Source organism: Mugil cephalus, chromosome 8 (genome assembly GCF_022458985.1).
Source record: "Mugil cephalus isolate CIBA_MC_2020 chromosome 8, CIBA_Mcephalus_1.1, whole genome shotgun sequence".
Lineage (NCBI taxonomy): Eukaryota > Metazoa > Chordata > Actinopteri > Mugiliformes > Mugilidae > Mugil > Mugil cephalus.
In genome coordinates this window covers 3,065,824-3,086,523 of record NC_061777.1, presented here as the reverse complement: position 1 = coordinate 3,086,523, position 20,700 = coordinate 3,065,824, and the positions used below count along the sequence as shown (strand labels likewise).

General features: G+C 43.4%; 2 protein-coding genes across 3 annotated transcripts; both read right to left on the bottom strand.

The window, feature by feature from the left end:
* Positions 1–2,675: 2,675 nt before the first annotated feature.
* Positions 2,676–5,718, bottom strand: zgc:112294 (transmembrane protein 17A). 2 transcript variants are annotated; one of them, XM_047592115.1, is made up of 4 exons: positions 5,300–5,718; positions 4,286–4,389; positions 3,452–3,565; positions 2,676–3,220 (listed from the first exon to the last, which is right to left on the bottom strand). In XM_047592115.1, exons 1-4 carry the CDS (start codon positions 5,424–5,426, stop codon positions 2,900–2,902), a joined length of 666 nt encoding a protein of 221 aa, XP_047448071.1. In that variant the 5' UTR covers positions 5,427–5,718; the 3' UTR covers positions 2,676–2,899. The 2 variants fall into 2 exon arrangements, with proteins under 2 accessions (XP_047448071.1, XP_047448070.1); XM_047592114.1 differs by having other exon boundaries at positions 2,679–3,220; positions 4,286–4,392.
* A 99-nt stretch (positions 5,719–5,817) lies between these two features.
* On the bottom strand, positions 5,818–7,639 carry selenoe (selenoprotein e). The gene is made up of 4 exons (XM_047592116.1): positions 7,465–7,639; positions 7,092–7,168; positions 6,738–6,816; positions 5,818–6,156 (listed from the first exon to the last, which is right to left on the bottom strand). The coding sequence occupies exons 1-4, from the start codon at positions 7,576–7,578 to the stop codon at positions 6,013–6,015; spliced, it is 414 nt and encodes a 137-aa protein (XP_047448072.1). The 5' UTR covers positions 7,579–7,639; the 3' UTR covers positions 5,818–6,012.
* Between the last annotated feature and the right edge of the window lie 13,061 nt (positions 7,640–20,700).

Below are 20,700 nucleotides of genomic sequence, written 5' to 3'. Positions count from 1 at the left end.
GCGACTGAATGTAGAATTAAGGCGTTCACACGTGGCAGGCCGTGTGCTCTGAGCTGGTAGCAATGGAACAAGCAGCCACAGGGAACAGTTACAATCAGGTGTCACAGGTACAAAAGCCAAACTGTACAACAACCACAGGAAACCGCGCTCTGTTTGGAACATGTGAAGAGCTAATGAGTGACGAGATGCTTCTCACGGAGGAAGAAGCCTAAACCTCACATTTAAAGGGTGAAGGTCTATATAAAATTCTCTGTGCACTCTATTTAAATGTATGTGTGTATGTATGCACGGACAGATATACATCGATCAGGCGTAACATTATGACCACCTCCCTAATATTGTGTTGGTCTCCCTTGACAACAGGCTAACCTCTGTCTCTCATTGATCAGGAGCTTCTTGACAGCCTTGTAGGATCTTAAGCCATGACCTAAAGTCGACCATATACAGTGTGGGTGGAACACTGGACGTCCAGATCTCAGTTTGTCTTCCAAATTGTTGGTTCATGTGTATTTCTACAGAGTGGATCCAACTGATGAAGGACCACATCTGCACTTCCTGATAATCTGGAGGCAGCTGTACCTTCCTGGCTGATAATCTGCATCTTCAGGTGTGTTTCCTGCGTTAGGTTCTTTGTTTTAGGCATTTTCTGTCTCTGAAGAACTTTCAAATGTTCTGGTTTTATATACACACGAAGCACAGCAACAGAAAAACATGTCTTTTAATAAAAAGCTTTATTAGTGGATCACTGGAACCAAAACGACCCAATACTCAATAAAGTTTCTTATGTATTTTAAAGGCTGTTTTAGGATTTGTTTAGTATTTTGTCTGCGACTGTACTAAAATTAATTACACTTGAAGACCTAAGAACGATTCTTAATGCAAATCCAAACAAGCCAAATATGCCATATGGTCCACAGAAGGATGGTTTTTACAGTAGTGTTGATGCAGGTCACACATATGAAAGCAGAGACATTTTGAACTGAGGATTAAAGGTATTGTCACCAACAAAGACCTCACATGGAACTTTTTTTTTTAGTTTTAACACTTTCTGTTAAATATGTGATCTCAGTTTTCGAGGCGTCATTTAAAAGCAAGCATGAGTTCTACCCTTCCTTATGAACGTCCTTCCAGTTCCAGCGACGGTGCATCAGCCACTGCAGCAGCTTGTTGTTTCCTGAATGTAAAGTAGAGCACAGTGTGTCACAGAAACTGTCAGACCGCGTAGTGCACGCGCTCTCTAAATAACTTCTCGTTACAGCGCCGAAATAATAAAGCTGCGAATAATTCCGCCTGATATTTTACTGTAAAACCAACATGACATGTACAGCGACAGTATGTCTTCTTCATTTCCTGCAGAAAATAGAGGCGTAGAAAGCAAAAAATATTATCGATTTCCGCGTGTGCTCAACCTGCACTTATGGGTTATCAAATAATACATCATGTTCAGCCGTAGACAGGCTTGACCTTTGTTCCTCTGCCAGAGGGTTTCCTGATCAGGACATGTGCTGCATGGTAATTTGTTCTCATTGCACTCTGCAGCACTGTCAAACGCTCCTCGTCCCTCTTTTGGTCACTGACTGCCACTGTGTGGCCGTAAATATTTAACACAGCTGCGCCGCAGTCTCAGGCTTTAAGGAAATAAATTCCTACATCCAAAGTGTATTGTTATTTACATATATTGCAGTACTATGTGCTTTTATGTACCGTATGCTGATTTTAATGTTTTTAATATCACTTGTTGTTTTTATTGTTTAGTATCATTCATATTTTACTGTTAGTTTTTAGCTCCAGTGTTTTCGCTGGGAGCTATGTCTGGTCTGCCTGGGGGGGGGGGGGGGTCCTGCTTTAGGGCTTTATGGCCATGGTGTGTGCCCCCGTCTGAATGAGGGCCTGTGGTATGGGGAGCTTGGGGGGGTTTGTTTTTAATGTAAAGCACATCGTGTTGCATTATTTATGTATGAAAAGTTCTTTATAAGTAAAGTTTGATTTCATTAAATTTGATTTACTGTGGGTCAAGTGGAAGGATTTTATTTAAAGACCGTAGCACTGATGCCCCACAGCAACAAGGTTCATACCTAAGAATCACTACTTTCGTGGGCAAAAAAATTGAATTAACCTTGGCAAAATAATTAGATTTTATTAACACTCCAGGTCAGAGGAGAATGGGCAGACTGGTTGGAGATGATAGAAAGGAAACAGTAACTCAAATAACCACTGGTTCCAACCAAGGAATGCAGAATACCATCTCTGAACGCACAACACGTCCAACCTCGAAGAAGATGGGCTACAGCAGCAGAAGACCACACCGGGGGCCACTCCTGTCAGCTAAGACCAGGAAACTGAGACTACAGTTCACACAGGCTCAACAACACTGGACAATAGAAGACTGGAAAAATGTTGCCTGGTCTGATGAGTCTCAATTTCAGCTGTGACGTTCAGATGTCAGGGTCAGAATTTAAACAACATGAAAGCATGGATCCATCCTGCCTTGGACGGTTGAACGGTTCAGGCTGGTGGTGGTGGTGTCATGGTGGAACGGAAAATTCTCATCATAGATGTGCAGCCGACATCTGCATCAACTGTGTGATGTTGTCATGTCAATATGGACCAAAATCTCTGAGGAATGTTTGTATGACGCCAAGAATTAAGGCAGTTCTGAAGGCAGAAGGGGGTCCAACCTTTACTAGCAAGGTGTACCTAATAAAGTGGCTGGTGGGTGTAGAAGGCTACACAAACATGAGTTAGCTGAGTATAGTTTCAATTTCAATAAAAGTAGGTCAGCTGTTGTTTAATTCAGCTGCCATCCCTGCACTTTTAAGGATAGTAACTCCAAATGTATCCTATCGAGACCCCACATTGAACACACTGAACCAACTGAGGATGATTTTTTTTTTGTATTTTAATGGTACATATTGTGGGTTGGAGACATGGGCAGCACACTGCGGTGGTAGGGAGGCCCGTAGACGGGGCTCATCCTCGCGTGGTGGAAGCTCTCCACCTTCCCGAACTGGCGCAGATAGAAGAGCAGGGTGAGCTTTCGGGTCATGGTCTTGAGCGCCAGGAAGGAGGCCAGGATCTGTCCGAGCAGGAAGAGGAGGTACAGCGAGTGGACGGCTCTCTCCAGGGGCAGGATGATGATGCCTTCGTCGGTCAGGAAGAACAGCAGCACCGGCAGCTGGAACATGAAGGACAGGAGCCAGAAAGCTGCCAGCTCTGGCACCTGATGACACGGAGGGAAGACGCAGGGTTTGGGTTGGTGCGTTGAGGCGATGCAGAAATATCAGCCACTGAGTGATTCAGCCGAACCCACATGAAGGAACAGACACATACAAACACACACGAGAGCTGTAGCCAAGAGCTGATTGTTTACACTAGAAAGCAGCTATTTCCTCCTCTGAGTGCATGAAGGAGCTTTGTGTTCTGGTTCAGAGCGGATGTGGGTTTGAGTTACCTTCTCTTTAAGGTTGCCAATGAAGCCCAGATAAAGTCGGATAACTTCGATGATTGTGAGGAGGATCATCCCGGTTATGAGCAGAGCCTGGTAGTACGCTGGGAGGTAGTAGAACTGGAAAGAGAGCAGAGCTGTAATGATTTCACTGACATCTATAGCCTCCCGAGACCCTGCGTCCTCATATGGGGACATTAAGTTTCATTCTGCAGCCAATCACATGAGTACAAACCCTCATCAAACTTCACAGCTGAAACTTTTGTAGTTTAATATGACTCACAATTTCTATCAACAGTCAGAAGCTATAACTTCTGTACTATTAATTTTGCTTTTGCACGGCCACATTAAGACATGAAAATTAACATTTTATATATTTTGCTACATATTTTTGACTTATTTAGTGAAATAATCCCTGTGTCCACATATGTGGACATAATTTTTTCCCCCAAAAAAATACTTCTGGTTCAAAGACGATGCTTAGTTTTTATACTTGTTTATGAAATGGAGACATTGAAAATACATTAAAAAAAAAAACATTCGTTCTCAGGATTTATTCTATGTGTGGAAGGTTTAAGGAAGTGTAACATTTTCAACTCATAGGTGGAGAAGTTTTTTTTTTGATGGAGCCAGCAGGTGGTGTCAAAACATTATAAAAAGCCCCAGTTGTATCTAGTCATCCTTCATCACATCACAATAGTCAGAATCAACCTGGAGAAGACATAAACTTCTTCATCTTTCAGTCCGACCACTTTTCAGAGCAATTTATCCAGTGATTTGTTTCCATTTCTTTCTTTTTTAAAGATTAACTGTTTTGTATCTATTTGTGCCTGAGCTCACCTTTGCCTCCAGCATGAACACAGCAGAGAACCACCAGCAGGGAAAGTAAAACATGTTGAAATAGAGGAGCATCTGGAGGGGAAGGTGGGAGGCCAGCTCATTGACCGCTGCAAAGAAAACAAAAAGATAGACAGAAGCCAGAAGAGTTTACATGTTCTCCCTGTGTCTGACTGGGTTTTCTCCAGGTTTTCACCTCCAAAGACATGCTCATTAGGCTAATTGGTGACCGTAAATTAACACTAGTTATGAATGTGAGTGCGAATGGTTTTTTAAACCGTTTTTGTTAAAAACTGAACAATCTACCTGTGAATCATTACCTTCCCTATAAATCAGACCTGGATGGACTTCCCCTCTTCGTCCCCACACACACGTAAGTGGAAGGTGTTTGGTGATGTGCACCATGTGTGAAGTTATTTCATTTATAGATGAGGACCATGCTTATGTATTCAGCTTAATGGTTGATTTGATCTATTTACTTGTTTATTATGGAGTGAATCTGATGATTTCCTAGATATTATTTCAATTATCTCATAACGTGTTACGATTGGAGACATTTCTGTTGATGTTTTACTTTGGACGAGATATTGTAACTTTGTTTTTGTATCCTAGAACCACTGGTACCATCACTGATTCTATCACCAATCCACCACTTCTGATGGAAAGAAAATAAATAAAGTCTGGGATCGAGAGATAAAGTCTACAAAAATATCCCTCTATGTTGTACTAGGAAGCCGACCAACAACTGAAACAGTCGTACACACAATCCTGATTGACCTTAAATGTACCACAATAATATGATATAATAGTTCTTCCTACTGCGGCCACCTCCTGCCCTCTGGGAGGTGATACAGGTCCATAAATATTAAACAGTTTCCAGTCGCTCCAAAACTACTTCTAATTCTTGAGAATGAGATTAATTTCAGTTTTATGTGCATTCTTTATACAGTGCTACATTAAATTATTGTGCGTAATAAAACCCCTCTTCTACAGCTGTAGTATTCAGTGTGGACAGACCTGAAACATCCTCGTGCTCCCGGGTGAAGTCACTGTCCGCCGTCCTGTTGTTGGTGAACACCGAGCCTCCCATATAGGCCAGACCCGTCTGCAGGTTCTCGGGAACAGGCGAGTAAAACACGGGCATTGTGGGTAGAGCCGGTGATCATGGCCAAGGAATCGGGAGGTGTGACAGTCCAAAACTGTGCCTACTGCCAAACCTTGTTGACTTGAGTCGAGCAAATGCACAGTCGCGGGCGTGCAGACACACAAATGGCCAGAGACAGAGGCCCGCTGGCAGACACTGCCGCTAATCAGATTATGGCGAAGGAGGCGGGCTGAGGATTAGGCTGAAACGGCGGCGTGACAGGTTGGTAGTCGGTTAGTGGCCCTTTATGATGCTCAGTAAATGGGTTTATCCACTTAAGGAATTCAATACTCATTTAAGCTCAACAGAGATAAAAAAAAAATAAAAAAAATGCATACATTCTGTCTTTTAATACACAATTCAAGGCTGGAGCTGCACCACATGCATTAATTATTTAGTGTCTTTTATTTAAAAGAAGCAAAATAAACAAAACGACACAGCAGTGACTGACTCCCTGCACGCTGCACCCCCCGACTCCAGCGACTCCTCAGAGTGGTGCCGGGCCTCTCTTTGTTTGGCCTTTGGGCCCCACTCGTCATTAACGGGAGCGGGCGGTGCAGTGGCGAGAGTCGGCCACGAGGTGTCATCAGAGCTCGTCCCTGGGGGCGCGAAGGGGGAAATGCTGGAACTCCTCTGGCACCTCTTCCCCTTTCTGGGACCTCCTGTAGAAGCCGAGCGAGTCCAGCAGGCTGCTGATCTCGTCTGCCTTCATTTTCTTCACGGGAACGGTCTGATGTTTCAGGAAGTCCACACACACACACACACACACACACACACACAGAGTCACAATTATATGGTGGTAAATGGTGTTTGCAGTCGATATCCTCAGATCTGCTTTACCAAATCTGGATTCACTGATTTCTGGTGTAGACGCTCCTGCTGCTCATTAATTTCTTCAATAATTTTTAAGTCTCTCTACTTTTAAAGTCCAATAACATGCTCACCAAGTTATGGAACCGTAAATGAGAGCAACAAACATTAAGGCGCCCGAATAAGACAAAAGTGAAACAGCCCATATAAGCCTTAGACGCTGCTGAAGCACGGGAGCAATTTACTTTTAAATCGCAGCTATTTGTGCGTTCAGGCACGGCTAAGGAAAGTCATTATTATTGGTTTCAGTGGAGAGCTTTAGAAAGTGGAAGAGGGGGCTTTTCCACACTCGAACAAAAATAAATGTCTGAGGGAAGGATTTTCAGATTTACATCAGCATTCATATCGAGACTAAACTCCGCTGAATCATTTCTCAGCTTTTTAAGAATTCATATGTTTTTATCTCTGACCTGAAGGATCTGATATCGGACGATATCTCACCTTCACAACCTCGTCCTTCTCATTGTAAAATATCAGACGGGGGTTTTTCTCCTCCGTTGAGTCATACTCCAAGTTGTGGCTGCAAAGGAGGGAGCGGATCAAGGGAAAAAAACACAACAGGTAACAGACGGCGGCGTCGTGGAGAAGAAGTCACATCCATCTGTTCTGCTATATTTAGACTCGCTTAACATGATTTCAGCTTTTGGGAAGCCCACATAGAGCTGGCATTGGGTTTGGCAACTTGCTACTGGGAACACACTGAATGTTTGGTTTATAAAAAAAAAAAAAAGAGGTCATGAGAAAACCAGTGGTGATTTTAGCGGAGGGAGGTCACGTCTCACCCAACAAGGATACTATAAAGCCCATCGCTCCATGAGAAACTGATGGAGCTCGGGCATCTTCTTTATGCCTCATCCGACCACGCTGGGAGCCTGCAGGGAAGACAACGAGACGAGTTAAAGCTGCGTGGCAAACAGCCTTGTGCATGCCTGCTTCTCTTCTGTGATCAAAGCTGCCACAAATAGGCCTCCTATCTCAGCAGAATACAAACCGACGCGGCGATGCTCCTCCTCGTCTGCTGTTACCTTTCCCCTCCGTCATGTGTATTTAATGTCAGGCTTTTGAAGGTTTTCCCCGTCTTCGCGCTAACGTCTCTACATCCTGAACAAGCTGTCCGCATGAAATTTTTAAAGCGGCCCACGGCCAGCGGGTTTCTGCCTGCACTCACCAGCAGTTTACCTCTGGCGATGACGGGCTGCTCTTCCACCGCCGCCGTCTCGTTGCCGTTCGTTTCGGACGCCCTGACGGACAGGGCGAGGGCCAGCACCAGGAGGGCCCGCATCTTCAGGACGGATCTGAACTGGTTTCCAGTTGTGTGACCAACAATGTGTAACCCTTTAGTGCACTCTGACTGTTTGTCAGCCTGGACAAGACCATGACACGCTCCCAGAGGGGAGCAGTGCCCGTCGGGGTCGCATCGTTTTAATCATTTCTTTTGTTACTTTTCTATGTAAAAACTCTTTCTAATCTGAAATGTGGGCTCCTCGTTCACCAGCTAGAAAGAAAGAAAGCTTTATTTGCTGCAGGCTGTTCTGGACGTTTGAAAGGTGAGGCAGGAACCCCAGACTCTCTGGGTTGTAGCTTCGTCCACATGAAACTTCGCTGGGTTTCCTAAGAATCCACAGAACATCTGTGATCTTATCGCTTTTTCCCACACAGTGAAGTGACAGGTGGCTGACGGTCTCTGAGAGACTCAGAGCTGCAGAGAACCCAGATCCTGCCAAAGCTCATTTCACTTGCAGTTGTCCTCACTAGTTATAACACAGAGTATAATATGTAGGAGCCAGATTGTTCAGTTTTTTTGTTTCTTGTGGGTTTTTGTACATGTTTGTGCCTGAAGGTGACTATGTTTTTAGACCACTGGGTTTCAGTCTATATCCAGGGTTCAAACTCATTTTAGTTCGGGGGCCACATTCAGTCCAATTTGATCTCCAGTGGGCCGGACCAGTGAGATAACAGATCAATACAGATTTTTTCTATTTGTTTTAGTGCGAAGAAGAACATGTAAATCAGGAGAATGTTCACATTTAATAAACTATCCTTTCATAAGAAAAGTAAGTGTAGTTTGGGTGCATTGCTGTGTGCTCTGTAGTCCTGGGTCTCAGTGTTGCTGAAATTAGGGGTAGACGTTATTTTCATTGAAAAAAAATGTTGCAGGCCCCAATTTCACCCTCTGGTGGGCCGCTTTTGGCCCGCGGGCCGTATGTTTGACGCCTGTGGTCTATATAGTCAGGGCAGGTGTGTACACTGGGGAAGCCACGCGGTTTACGACTCTGCCAAGGAGTATAATGTGTAGACAAGTATTGTATCTTAAATAAATCAGCATAAGGAAACGTTTGGACAGTTTTGCTGTTATTTCATGTTGGTGCACTTACACCTGCACTTATAGCTAGGCACGCATACAAGCCCTTCATACCAGTACACGCAGATAGTAACAGAGGTTATTATATTATGTTGTAGCGTAAGTGAGCTTGTGCTTGTTGAACTTGTAAAAGGAGTAAATTCATAGAGTTATGAGTTTAGTTGCAGATTTTACAGACAGTTTTTTGACTCATGATGATGGCAAATGAAGTTAAATGAACTGATCTCTCCATCATCATCAGGCATAACATTATGACCACCTTCTCTAATATTGTGTAGGTCTCCCTTGTGCCTCCAAAACAGTTGTGACTCATCAGAGAATGGACATGGGTCTTCTGAGGGCGTCCTGTGGTGTCTGGCCACAGAATGTTGTTAGGGGGGGGGGCTTTGGGTCCATTGAGTTGAGGGGAGGGGCCTCTGTGGATCATCCCACAGACAGTGATGCTGTCTGACTACTTATTTTGACACAGGAGGTCTTTTCTTCCTGCTGCTGTTCGGCTCCACAGTGAACACTCGTAACATGTGCAATATTATTACACCTCAAGGTTCAACACTCACCGTTTCACTACTTACTCTGCACCGTTTACAACCCCATGCAATATCCGACAATCGCTATTTGTTTGCAATTCAATACTTTTTGTGTATATGCCAGTACTTGTATATTGTTTCTTCTATTCTAGTTTTTTATAATCTTATATATGCTGTTATAAACTGCAATTTCCCCAATTTGAGTTGTTCCTGAAGTGCATCTCCAGCAGGATGTTTGCTGCCATCAGGGCGTCATTGCTATAGGGTGGAGGGCGTCTGGTCTGGTCTGGTCTCGTGTAGGTGGGTGCTACATGTCTAAGGAACATCCACATGAATGAATGTGAGACCCAAAAGTTTCCCAGCAGAACTCTGGATTGGCACAAGATGATTTAAACGTTATTTACTTCTCCTGTCAGTGGTTTTAATGTTGTGGCTGATCGTTGTATATGGATCTGTCCTCCCACTCGTCCTTTAAGCAATCAAGTTTGTTTTCTAAAATGTCAAACTTCACTATTGCATTCTTTGTATGTTGCCGCTGTTGATTTATCTTTATTCAGACACATTCAAACAACATGACAAGTATTCAGTCTGTTTTTTTTCCTCCTCCTTTTCTGCCTTTTCTTCGACCCAGAGCTGCAGCTGCATTAGAAGCAGCTTTCAGTTCCTTTTTGTTGTCAGCGTAAAATCAGACCTTGTGACAGCAGAGCACATCCGCGCTCTGTCGACACCCTGGAAGAAGAAACACCCTCCGAGTCGCCTCGACCGCTCCGCGCGCTTCTCTGCATAGAAGGCCAATTCATTAGGTCACCGCAAGAGGGCGGTGACGCCCACATGTGCTCTTCCTGGCAGTTTGGCGGGTAAAATGTACTTCCAAATCTCAGCCACAGACAATTATATTTCCAACAAAAATAAACCAATCCTGCCTGGAATGCTGGAGAGAAACCATCGCGCTGTCTCTGTCTTTTCCAGACACACACTCAGCTCTGCAGCTCCGGGTCCATGTACTGTTTTGGGATTATGTGTCAAATGGCAGTAAAACTGTGCCCCACACCCCCTCCTTTTTTTTTTTTTTTTTTTTTTTTACCAGGGTTTCCTCCCCCTTGGCAGCAGCCTTCATGAATCCTCTACACATCTCAAGCTCTGGAAGTTTCAATGCTCTTTCTCGCTATGTAAATTCAGCCTGGATGAGTTTATACGGCCAATTAAGAGCAAAAAAAAAAAAAAAAAAGAGTTGATGACATGAGACGAGCGCAAACACACTGACTGAGGTGGGGGTGGGGTGACCTTGCCGAGGCCGACCCCTCGCTCAGTCTATACATATGTGCGGATGCATACCATATGTGTTCACACTCAGCATGTTTCAGCTTACATCACGTGTTGCGAGCCAGAAAAAAAAAAAAAAAAAAAAAAAAAGAGGGGCCTTGCTGTTATTATTAATCTGCTGACAAAGGGGGAAACGCAGTCATTTACAATCGGAGGGTTTGTGGAGCACGGACGATGAAAACATTTACAAACTCCTGCGCTGAGCAACTTTTTCCAGTAGGAGCTTTTTTTTTGCGAGGTTGCAACACTCGCAGCTGGTAAAAGATCAAACGTTTAAAACACCTCACTGCTCCCCGGCCTCCTTCAGAGAGCCCGTTATAAAAGACACACACTTCCTGTTTCTCCAAAGCACCGGATGCTGCCTGCCAGCCAGCGGGACGTTGGTTTGTGTGTCTTGTTTTCTTATGATGTGCACGAGCGATTGGGAGAATTACTCTGCTTATCCTTAAATGTAGAAATGACTCTGCACCCAGGACTGGACACTATAGGGCGGAGAGAGGACTAATAATACAGTTTCACTTAATTCTTAACTTTTCTCTGTGTCTGCAGTGTGTGTGTCTGTGTGTGTGTGTGTGTCTGCAGTGTGTGTGTGTGTTTATCTGTCTGCAGCCCGGAGGCAACTGGGGCAAAGCCTGCTCCACGTCTGCCTGCTGCGCTCCAGTCTGCTCATAAAGAAGAGAGGCGGCATTGAAGGTAGCGAGGGCCATGTGGAGAAGAGTGTGCGCCGCTGTGTATAGTCTGCAATGAAAGGTTAAGTTAAATGTGCAGAACAAAAACCCACGGTGAGGCAGCCTTTTATCGCTACGCTGCCCCGTCTGTGTAGCATGCCGAGAGGGTGGATCTTTTTAAATGCAAACTCTCCCAAAAACCTTTTCGGTTTGACTTTAAATTGAATCTACTTATTTATTTATTAACTGACTATTTAAAAAATTTGATCTCTTCGTGTTTTTATTCTATTGTTAATTTGGCTTTTAGCATTTTCGTTATTTTTTCTTTTTCACTTTGTGCTCTTATGTTTTATTCCATTTCTACTGATTTGGAGTTTTTATTTATTGACTGGGGACGGTACAGTGGCTCTGTGGTTAACAAGCCTCCCAGCCAAGCTGCAACCTCCAGGTCTGAGCAATGAAGCGCAGAAGTGCAAACACTGCAGTTCATCAAGTGGCCACTTAAGGCTCCAAAAGGAAACAAATCCCCAGAGACCCTCATGTTAAAAAGCCCAACTTTACAGCATCATTTAACATGTTTACAGCGTGAGACTAAAAATAAATTTGGTCTCAATTGTTTATTTCACTATTCATGACAGTTGTACGGGGGTGAACTTTTCCCTGACTCATTTGTTTATTTTTTTTATCAAGGGTACGCATTGACGTCACTGCAGCCAGAGGGACAAAAACATGGTGAATTGTAGCCGTAAATACAGAGAGACCGTGAAAAATGTGGATTATCTAGATCAAATTAAGGACAATTGGGCTCGACAATGATCCATACGAACTAGTGTGGATTTGGAAAAGTGGATTAGCCTCAGTTTCAGTTAGTTTTAGGTCATTTCATTATGATAAATGTAGCTAAATATAAGATGCTGACGCTAAGAGCTTTACTGAGAAGTAACCACACAATACTGCAGCATTAAAAGGATGACGAGGAGTGATCACAAATATTCAGTTTATTGTTTTATTGTTATTTATTGTTGGAACTGAAATAGTTACTTTCGACTGTAACTACGACAAAATAACAACATCCACAAACTTATCTGACAGACCTCCAAAGCGTAACTTAAGAAGTAACTTAAGGTTTGACTTCATCAAAAAACTACAGTATAAATCAATATTACCTGACACTAAATGTGAACCACAACACCAGGTTTCTGTGTCTGGATTCCAGTTGTTTCTTCATAATGCAGCGATACATTAACAAATCAGTTAGTTCAGTCAATCACACAACAGCTCCTCATCTTTCTTTTAAATTAATTTTACAATTTAGATGCTATTAAAGCCTGTGATTCAAGCTAATGCTGCTGATCTCAATGTTCAACTGTCACTTTTTGTCACTCAGTGGCCGTAACCATGGAGACTTCCACTTGCTGTGACGTCATGTGCGTACACGGTAGCTTGAGCTAACAGGTACAACGTCCGACACACCCCCCATGTCCATAGTTGGAGTATCCGAGTGTGGGCGGAGTAAAGCTCATCCAACATGGCGCCCACTTCAGGCTCCATTTTTGAGGTTCAGAATCCGATGGGTCATGATGGGATTTTCCAAAATATGAACAGTCACTGCTCTGGGAATGTGTGGGCTCCAGTTTGCATGTTCTCCCTGTGTCTGTGTGGGTTTCCTCCCACCTGATTAGTGACCTTAGGTGTGGGTGTGAGTGTGAATAGACCTGTCCAGTGTGAACCCCACCTCTGGGACAGGGAACACTATGGAGCCTCTGGTCTTTCCCCACATACGGTAGCGTTTGCACTGTTCTTTCTCTTGTTCTAATGAATGCTGTTCTTATTTGTAGTGCTTCAAGGATTATTAAATTGTGCGTCTGTCTGTGAATGAGTGGGTGTGTGTCTGTGTTGGTGAGATGTGTGCTACATTTTGTATGAAACGTGCTACACACATAAAGTCTGACTGATCGACTGATTGAAAACCTGTATTTCCTGCTTCACGACGCCGAGTAACGTCCCATTACGCGGGGAAAGAAATAGATTTAAAAGAATTCGCGCATGGTGACGCTGCTTTCTTCAGCGGGTCCCTCGGGTAACTCGACACAAATTATGGGTTCAATTAAAACAAAAACAAAAATCACAGTGCAATGGAAACAGGGCCGTGGAGGGGGAACGCCGGCGCGTGACAGTGACTGGAGGCAAATTTACAGCTCGCCAAGTAAATGAGAACGTCACCGGATTTGATTTAGCCTGCGTGGTTAACTTGAACCTACGACCTATAATAAGTGGCTCCAATTTTCTCCACGCAAGGAGGCCGCAGGAGGCTGCGCGACGCTGCCGGCCTTGGCAGAGGACGGGGACGAGGACGGGGACGAGGACAAGTTACAGAACGTGATGCAGCATTTATGTCTAATTTTATACCACTTTACAGTGCAGTTTATTGCTATAAACAAAAATGTTTTCTGAACAGATGATGTACAGAATCTACAAGTGGAACCTTTAACTATACAGTGAATGTACTCTGATCAGCCACAACATTATGACCACTGACAGTAGACGTGAATAACATTTAAACCATCTTGTGATAATTCAGCGTTCTGCTGCTTTTAGACGTGACTTTTTATTCATGTGGATGTTACTTGGACATGTAGCACCCACCTAGACAAGACCAGACACCCCCACCCCACAGAAGTGACACTCCTCGATGGCAGCAGAGCAGGATGACACAGACACGCAAACAAAAACGCTTCAGGAACAACTAAAAAATTAACAAACAAATGTGAAACCTACATAATATTAGAAAGGCGGTCATAATGTTATGCCTGATCGGCATGTGTTCATGTGGTGGTAGGTAGATCTTAACCACAGACAGAGTTAGTCAAACTATTTCCCTCTATTTAAGTTCTCCTGTATAAACTAAGCAGCTGTTCTTCTATCTAAACAGATCTTCTACATCTTCAAACAGATAGAAGAGAAAACTCAGTCTTCTTATCATACTAAAGAAAAAATAATAACCATAACTACTCTTGTAAGGAAATGGACTACTTTCACACAACAGTCTTAAACAGTGATTGTGAGACTTTTACCTTAATCTGCTCTGTCCAGATGATATTAATTAATAAGACTTTCTTGAATCAGCTTGGGCCTTTCCTTTGTTGCCGTGTGGTGCTGTTACTTCCAGGGCAGATACGTGAGTGATTTAAATGAGCACTCGCATGCAAGTATTTGAAAAGAGCCCGAAGTCAAATAGCTTTTACGTTGTTTTTCTAAACATGGTTTGGGTTATTAGAAGAAAAAAAAAAAAAAAAAAAACAGGCCAAATTGGCAAATACAGTTGTTTTTACCTGTGAAAAAGACACTTCTTCAATTTCTGTGACAGATTATTTTCCATCATCATCTCAAGTTAAATGTCTCACACTCTCGGGTTCTTTTGCAACTGATTATGATCCCTCACTGTTTGCTATAAGAACCTGACCATGGTCTAAAACAGTGTTTGTGACATTTTTAATTTCTAATTTTCTAATCCGCTCTGTACAGAAACACATCAGTGGATCGACTTGGGCCGAGCTACTTCTCGTGTGGTCCTGTTAACTCTCAGATGCTGATCCCATAAGAAGACACTGTTTGCACGAAAAAGTGTTTGCACGGAGTCTGAAACCTGAAGGCAAACAGCTTTCTTGTTGTTATTCTGAGCATCGTCTGGTTCATTAAAAAGAAAAACTGTTTTCACCTGCAGGAAATGCAATTAAAAAAAAAAGGTGTCTGACAGAACTTCATAGATTATTCAGTTTAGTGTTTCTGGATGTTCTCATTCAGAAGTACTGTTATTAGAAAGCTCTTTGTTATTTACTGGCCACTGGCTAAATGTTCCGCATAAGACCCCGACCTCTGACCTCCCTTGAGGGGGACAAATAGAGAAATAATTTCCCTGTGGAGGGCACATAGGTATCAGACTGCTAAAGCCAACAACAAACAAACACACTCTTGTCTTGTGCAGTCACACGCCTCAGCTACAACTGTGTTTACCGTTCAGGAACCAGGGCACATTTTCAAGAACGCACCAGTGAAAGCCACCAGCCGCGTGTGTGTGTGTGTGCAGGTCAGGACGCAGCGGCTCCGCTAAGAAGAGCTCCGGTATGCACAAACGTTCCCAGAGGCGGTGGATGGTAGCGGCGGCGGCGGCGGCGGCGGCCGTGGCGGATGTGGGAGAAGGTTTGTCGTGGAGGTGGGAACAGGGTGAGGGCTGTGGAGGAATTCGCACTGATGGATGTCCAGTTCCCGGCCACATCAGAGGACGCCGGCGAGCGAGCAGACAGCGAGCGCTGCTCCCCTCCCTCTAATCTGAGCCCGAGTAATCAGAAACACATGGCTCCCCATAATGACTCCACTGTTGTCCTGCAAGGCAGAACAGGGCTGCGAGGGTCACGTATATGTTTATCGCCCGTGTGTACACACACACACACACACGCACACACTCGTGCACAGCTGCAACGAGGGGAAATATAGAAGCTAACGGTTGCTTTTACATGTCAGTGCGCCACAACCACACATAGTGAATACATTATCTCCATGCAAACACAAACAGGGGAATGTGATGATGGATGCCACAGATTTTCTTTCTGATCCAACACTAAAAAAAAAGTAGTGTATTTTAAATCATAGCTTCTTAGAGAATACAAGACATCAGAGTAATTTATTTATTTATTTAGCCGAGCTAATACATCAAGAGAAAGAAAAAGAGGAAGTAAAATAACAAGGCCATTAAAATAAATGATTGTTTAACTATGAAGAACTATTATAAAATGAAAACTTGCATCTTAATTGTGACCCTGTTCTCTCCTCTTCTGTCCTCCTCATCATAAATGACTTGTATCCTGTGTTGTGGTTTAACCTGAGGTGTTTCACAAGGTTTGTTGTGTTGCCACAACTCAATAGTTTAGTTACTTTCCATTCCATTCCATTCCACTACATTACCTCCAATGACTGAAGTATCGAAAGTATCAGTATTTTGATTTGAGAATCGATATTAGAACATAAAGACCTGGTGTTTGATATTTCAGTATTGACCTGCACATCACTAGTTTCAGCCTTTTTACTTCACTTTTAGCAAAGTGCGTCCGTCTAAATAAGCTGTAGATAAGGAAGGAGGTTATCTTTGTCTTAAATCTGCTGCAGTTTGATAAATGCAAAACAGTCCTGCAGGCTAAAGCGCCTCTAAAGCTGAAACATGTCTGGGGAGAAACGTCTCAAACAATAAAGCTGCTGTAAGCCACCAGCGTCAGTCCCAGACAGAACCGTGTGTCGGGTTCACGGCATAAAAACACGAGCCATCTGCGTATTTTCCTTGGGTTCGGGCAGACACGCTGGATCTTGTGATCATTTTCCGTCCCAGTATCTTTCTCTCTTTCTTTCTTTCTGAGTGGAGTGAGTGAGAAGCAGAAAATGGAGAAAGAGAAAGAAAGAAAAAAAAACTTTGGGTCAGCCTGTGGAATTATGTGAAAGCTGAAACCTCAAGCCGCATTATGACATTATGAAGTCTGAAGTCCCACTTTTACTGCACAGATAGTGGATGGACGGGAGGAGGAGGAGGAGGAGGAGGAGAGGAGTGAATGACGGAGAAGGAAAATAGGCCACGGAGAAAGAGAGAGAAAAAGCATCTGACTGATCTGCTCTCTATTAGACGTCCAAATCTTCTCCCCGACGCACGCGTTCCTCTGAATTATGCTGACAAAGGGGGAAAGTTCTAGCGAAATATTAAGTCCCAGACAACAGTTTACACACCCTCCCATTTAAAAGGAAAGAAAAGAGAAGTCTCGACAGAGAGACGGAATTAGGCTTAATTGCATTTCTGGCTAAACGTATTCATTGTGTATTTCTAGAGAAAGACGGAATGAAAATCCCACAGTCTTCCCTAGTGTCTTCCACATGTCAAAGAATGATGCATCAGCCCAGATGAAAGTCACAAAAGGGTTGAACTGAAGCAAAGAGTCATTTTCAGTCTCTGAAACTGATTGTGAACTAAATTTTGATGAGTGAATCCGTCCCAAACAGAGTTTCCTCCTCCCGTCTCAGCGCTTCACCAGCTTCTTCGCCTCTATTTGGGAGGTCGGCTTGTTGTGGGCTCACTCTTAATTCCCGCATTAAGAGCGGCATAGTTTAGGTCTTTTTCGAGGGAGTTTTGGGTCTGTTCTAATGACAGTCTTAAATCCCAGTGTGTGCAGATGTCACTGGAACTCTATAAACATACATTCGATGCTGGTGCTGCCCCCACCTCCATCCTGGTTGCACACTGACCTCAGTTCTCAGCGGTTTTGGCTGAAGGAAAGCGCCAGCTCTATTTCCAGTAAATGTCATTTTATAGTTACTGCATTTCCACAGGGCTGAGAAACAACATTTAAAGTGTAAGGAGGACTGCAATTAGGCAGCGTTTCTCGCAGACAGCGAGTCGACGGGGATAAGAGACGAAAACAGCGTTTTCAAAAAATCTCTTCTGGCCGCGTCTGATGCAATGAATCAGCAGGGGAAATGACAGCATTTTAGGGAACTGTGCTGCAACAGACACGCATTCATGCCAGAGAGGGACACACGAGAACAAAAGAGCTTCTTCTCAGTTGAAATAAATTTACTAAACATTTGTCCATGAGATCCTCGCCTTGCCTTTGTTTCTGACTGCGTCTATACATGCGGCTAATGTCCTCCCCTTTCCACTGAACGCTTCTCTGTTGCAAACGTGCCTCTCTCTCGACTCAGACCACGGTTGAATTAATATTTTTCGGCCACTTTCAAGCGTAACCCGACTCCGCTTTCTTTCTGCTTTGCATTGCAGAAAATATTTGTCTTTTTTCCCTCTCGCTCATAAATTTCTTTCTTCCTCTCCTTGCAGGAACTGAAATGGCTACCAGATGTGGTTCCAATCTGTTCCCGTTACCGTGGAAACGCAGGGACTGGGGTTTTTTTTTTTTCTCTCTCTCTCTTTCTTTTTTTTTTTTTTTTTTTGAGGAGTCCAGGACTTTTGGCTGACTCACATGGCCTGAGTTTTTCGAGCCTCGCTGTTTCACGGCACATCGCGGACGCCGCAGCTCCGGATCATGTTTAAACTGGCACCATAGATGTCATCCAACCCCCCCTCCTCTTCCTCCCCCCTCCTCTTCCTCCCCCTCCTCCTCCTCCTCCTCCTCCTCACACCCCCAGCCCTGACTATCTTGACCAAGTTTTGCATTTTCGTGTACAGTTGCTGCTCTGTGTTCTGTTGCATTTCGGCGCCAAAACCAATTTATGTTTCACATGTCAACGTTCAATACCAGCGTCGAGCTGCTTGTAGCGAACTGCAGGAGGGGACGTGTGAAGTCCAAGTCCCACAGTCACAATAACAGGCCTCTCCGTTCACAGAAATGCTTCCAGCGTCGGCGCGCACATGTCCTGTCATCCAGCCTCATCCGAAAACGCGGCGACACGCAATGCGCATTTTTCATTCTGTGACTCTCCCGCGACACATCACGGATGAAAAGGCTGAGAACATGTGTTGGCATACTCAGCTGAGAATCCTCTCCATCTGCGAGCAGAGGACGGACAGATGGAGGCAGTTGTGTCAGCATTCTTCTCTATTCCGGCAGTAAATCTGACTTCAAGACAGTGTCACAAGAAAAATGGGATGATTTTATTCGGGAGTGGGGGTGGAGGGGATGTAGAAACCAGACTGGGGTTTGGCTGAAGGCAGAACTTGATTCGGAGACATTGGGGTTGCAGCGATAAAGTCAGACTTAAAGCCAGGTGGTAATAAAAATAAATAAATAAATAAAAAGACAAACAGGGAAGACATGAACCAGATCAAATGGAACAGCTGTGTAAAGCTGTGGCTCTCTGAGCTCAAAGCTAATGGCAGCGTGACAGTGTTTACATACTGATGTTAAGCAGCATATACTAATACCCAGCAGATATTATATATTTGACAGGTGAAGTAAAGTAATGGATGGATTTCATTCCTGACATGTTAATGACTTGAGTTGAAAAAAACAAAAAAAAATGGCACGTGGGGATTTTAAACATCTTAACCAGATGTCGGGGGAATCAGTTCAACAGACATTTAACTTGCTGCAACAAATGTCATCTTCATGTTTAAATTATAGAAAAATAAATAAGAATCAGGCTCATGGAAATACTAGAATACCATCGTAGATATTTTCCATAGCTCCAAGTGGTGAACTGATACTTGAATGACAAAAAATACAAAACAATTTTGCCAAAAAAAAATTTTTTCCTAATGTTTAAAAGTCATCAGTTCATCTATTATTTCCTCTACAACCAAGATCAAATAATTGTTAAGGCTGTGAAAATAGGTGCAATGTCTTTAAAACGAATTAATTTCTCTTGGATGTTTCACCTTTTTGTTGCTTTTATTTAAATGAAAGATGGTGAGACCTTACAAGCTACGCTGTATCTCACCCCTCTTCGAATGTGGACTACATTTCTGTAAGTTTTGTGTGTTTTGTTGTTGTTTGCTTCCTCAGTTTCCTTCATTTTTGTATTGTTTTTGTGCAGGGAAGCAGCTGGGAGGCCTTGAGTTGATTGCATGTTTGGAATTTAAAAAAGAAAGAAAGAAAAGTAATATATTTAGGCTTTTTTGACAAAAATTGAAGGACAAAAAAAGTATCAAACTGTAAACAGATTATTATTTTTTAAATAATGTCAATTAAATAAAAATGTATAAATTAAATGATTGCATAAATATTCAGCCCCATCAGGTCAGTATTTGGTAGAAGCACATTTGGCTGCAATTACAGCACTGACTCTAAATTCATTTCAGTTTAGTTTTGTTTATATAGTGTCAATAACAATACAAATTATCTTAAGAAGCTTTACAAAATCCAGCCTGAATCCCCCAGAGCAAGCAAGAAAAATCCTTGAGCAGAACCTCAGGCTCACGCAGAGGGGCTCAATCAGGATTGCACATCCTGTCTCAATCAAGATTTCACATCTAGACATTGCAATTTCCTTTCCATTCCTTCTTGCGAAACAGTTCCAGCTCTGTCGGATCGCTCTGGGATTGAGTGTGAACAGCTCTTTTCAAGTCCAGCTGCAAATTCTCCACTGGATTGAGATCTGGGTTTTGACTCCAGAGTATTCACCTCGTTGGCTCTAAACCATTTCTGTGTAGCTATTGTTGTATGCTTGGGGTCATAGTCTTGCTGGAAAATAAATCTTTTCCCAACTCGTTGTTCTCTGACAGACTGAGTCAGATTATCCTCCAGGATTTAGTGATATTTTTCTGCATTCATGGTCCCCTCCACCTTTACGGGTCGTCCAGGGCCTGCTGATGAGAAGTATCTCCAGAGCATGATGCTGCCACCACCATGCGTCACGGTGGAGATGTTTGTGGTGATGTGCAGGGTTTGGCTTCCTGGTCTAGAGTGATGGCCAAAAGGCTTAATTTTTGTGTCATCAGACCAAAGAACCTTCTTTTAACCATCCTCTGAGTCTTCCACATGCCTTTTGGCAAATTCCTGGTGAGATTTCATACGAGTGAAGAAACCTAGCAA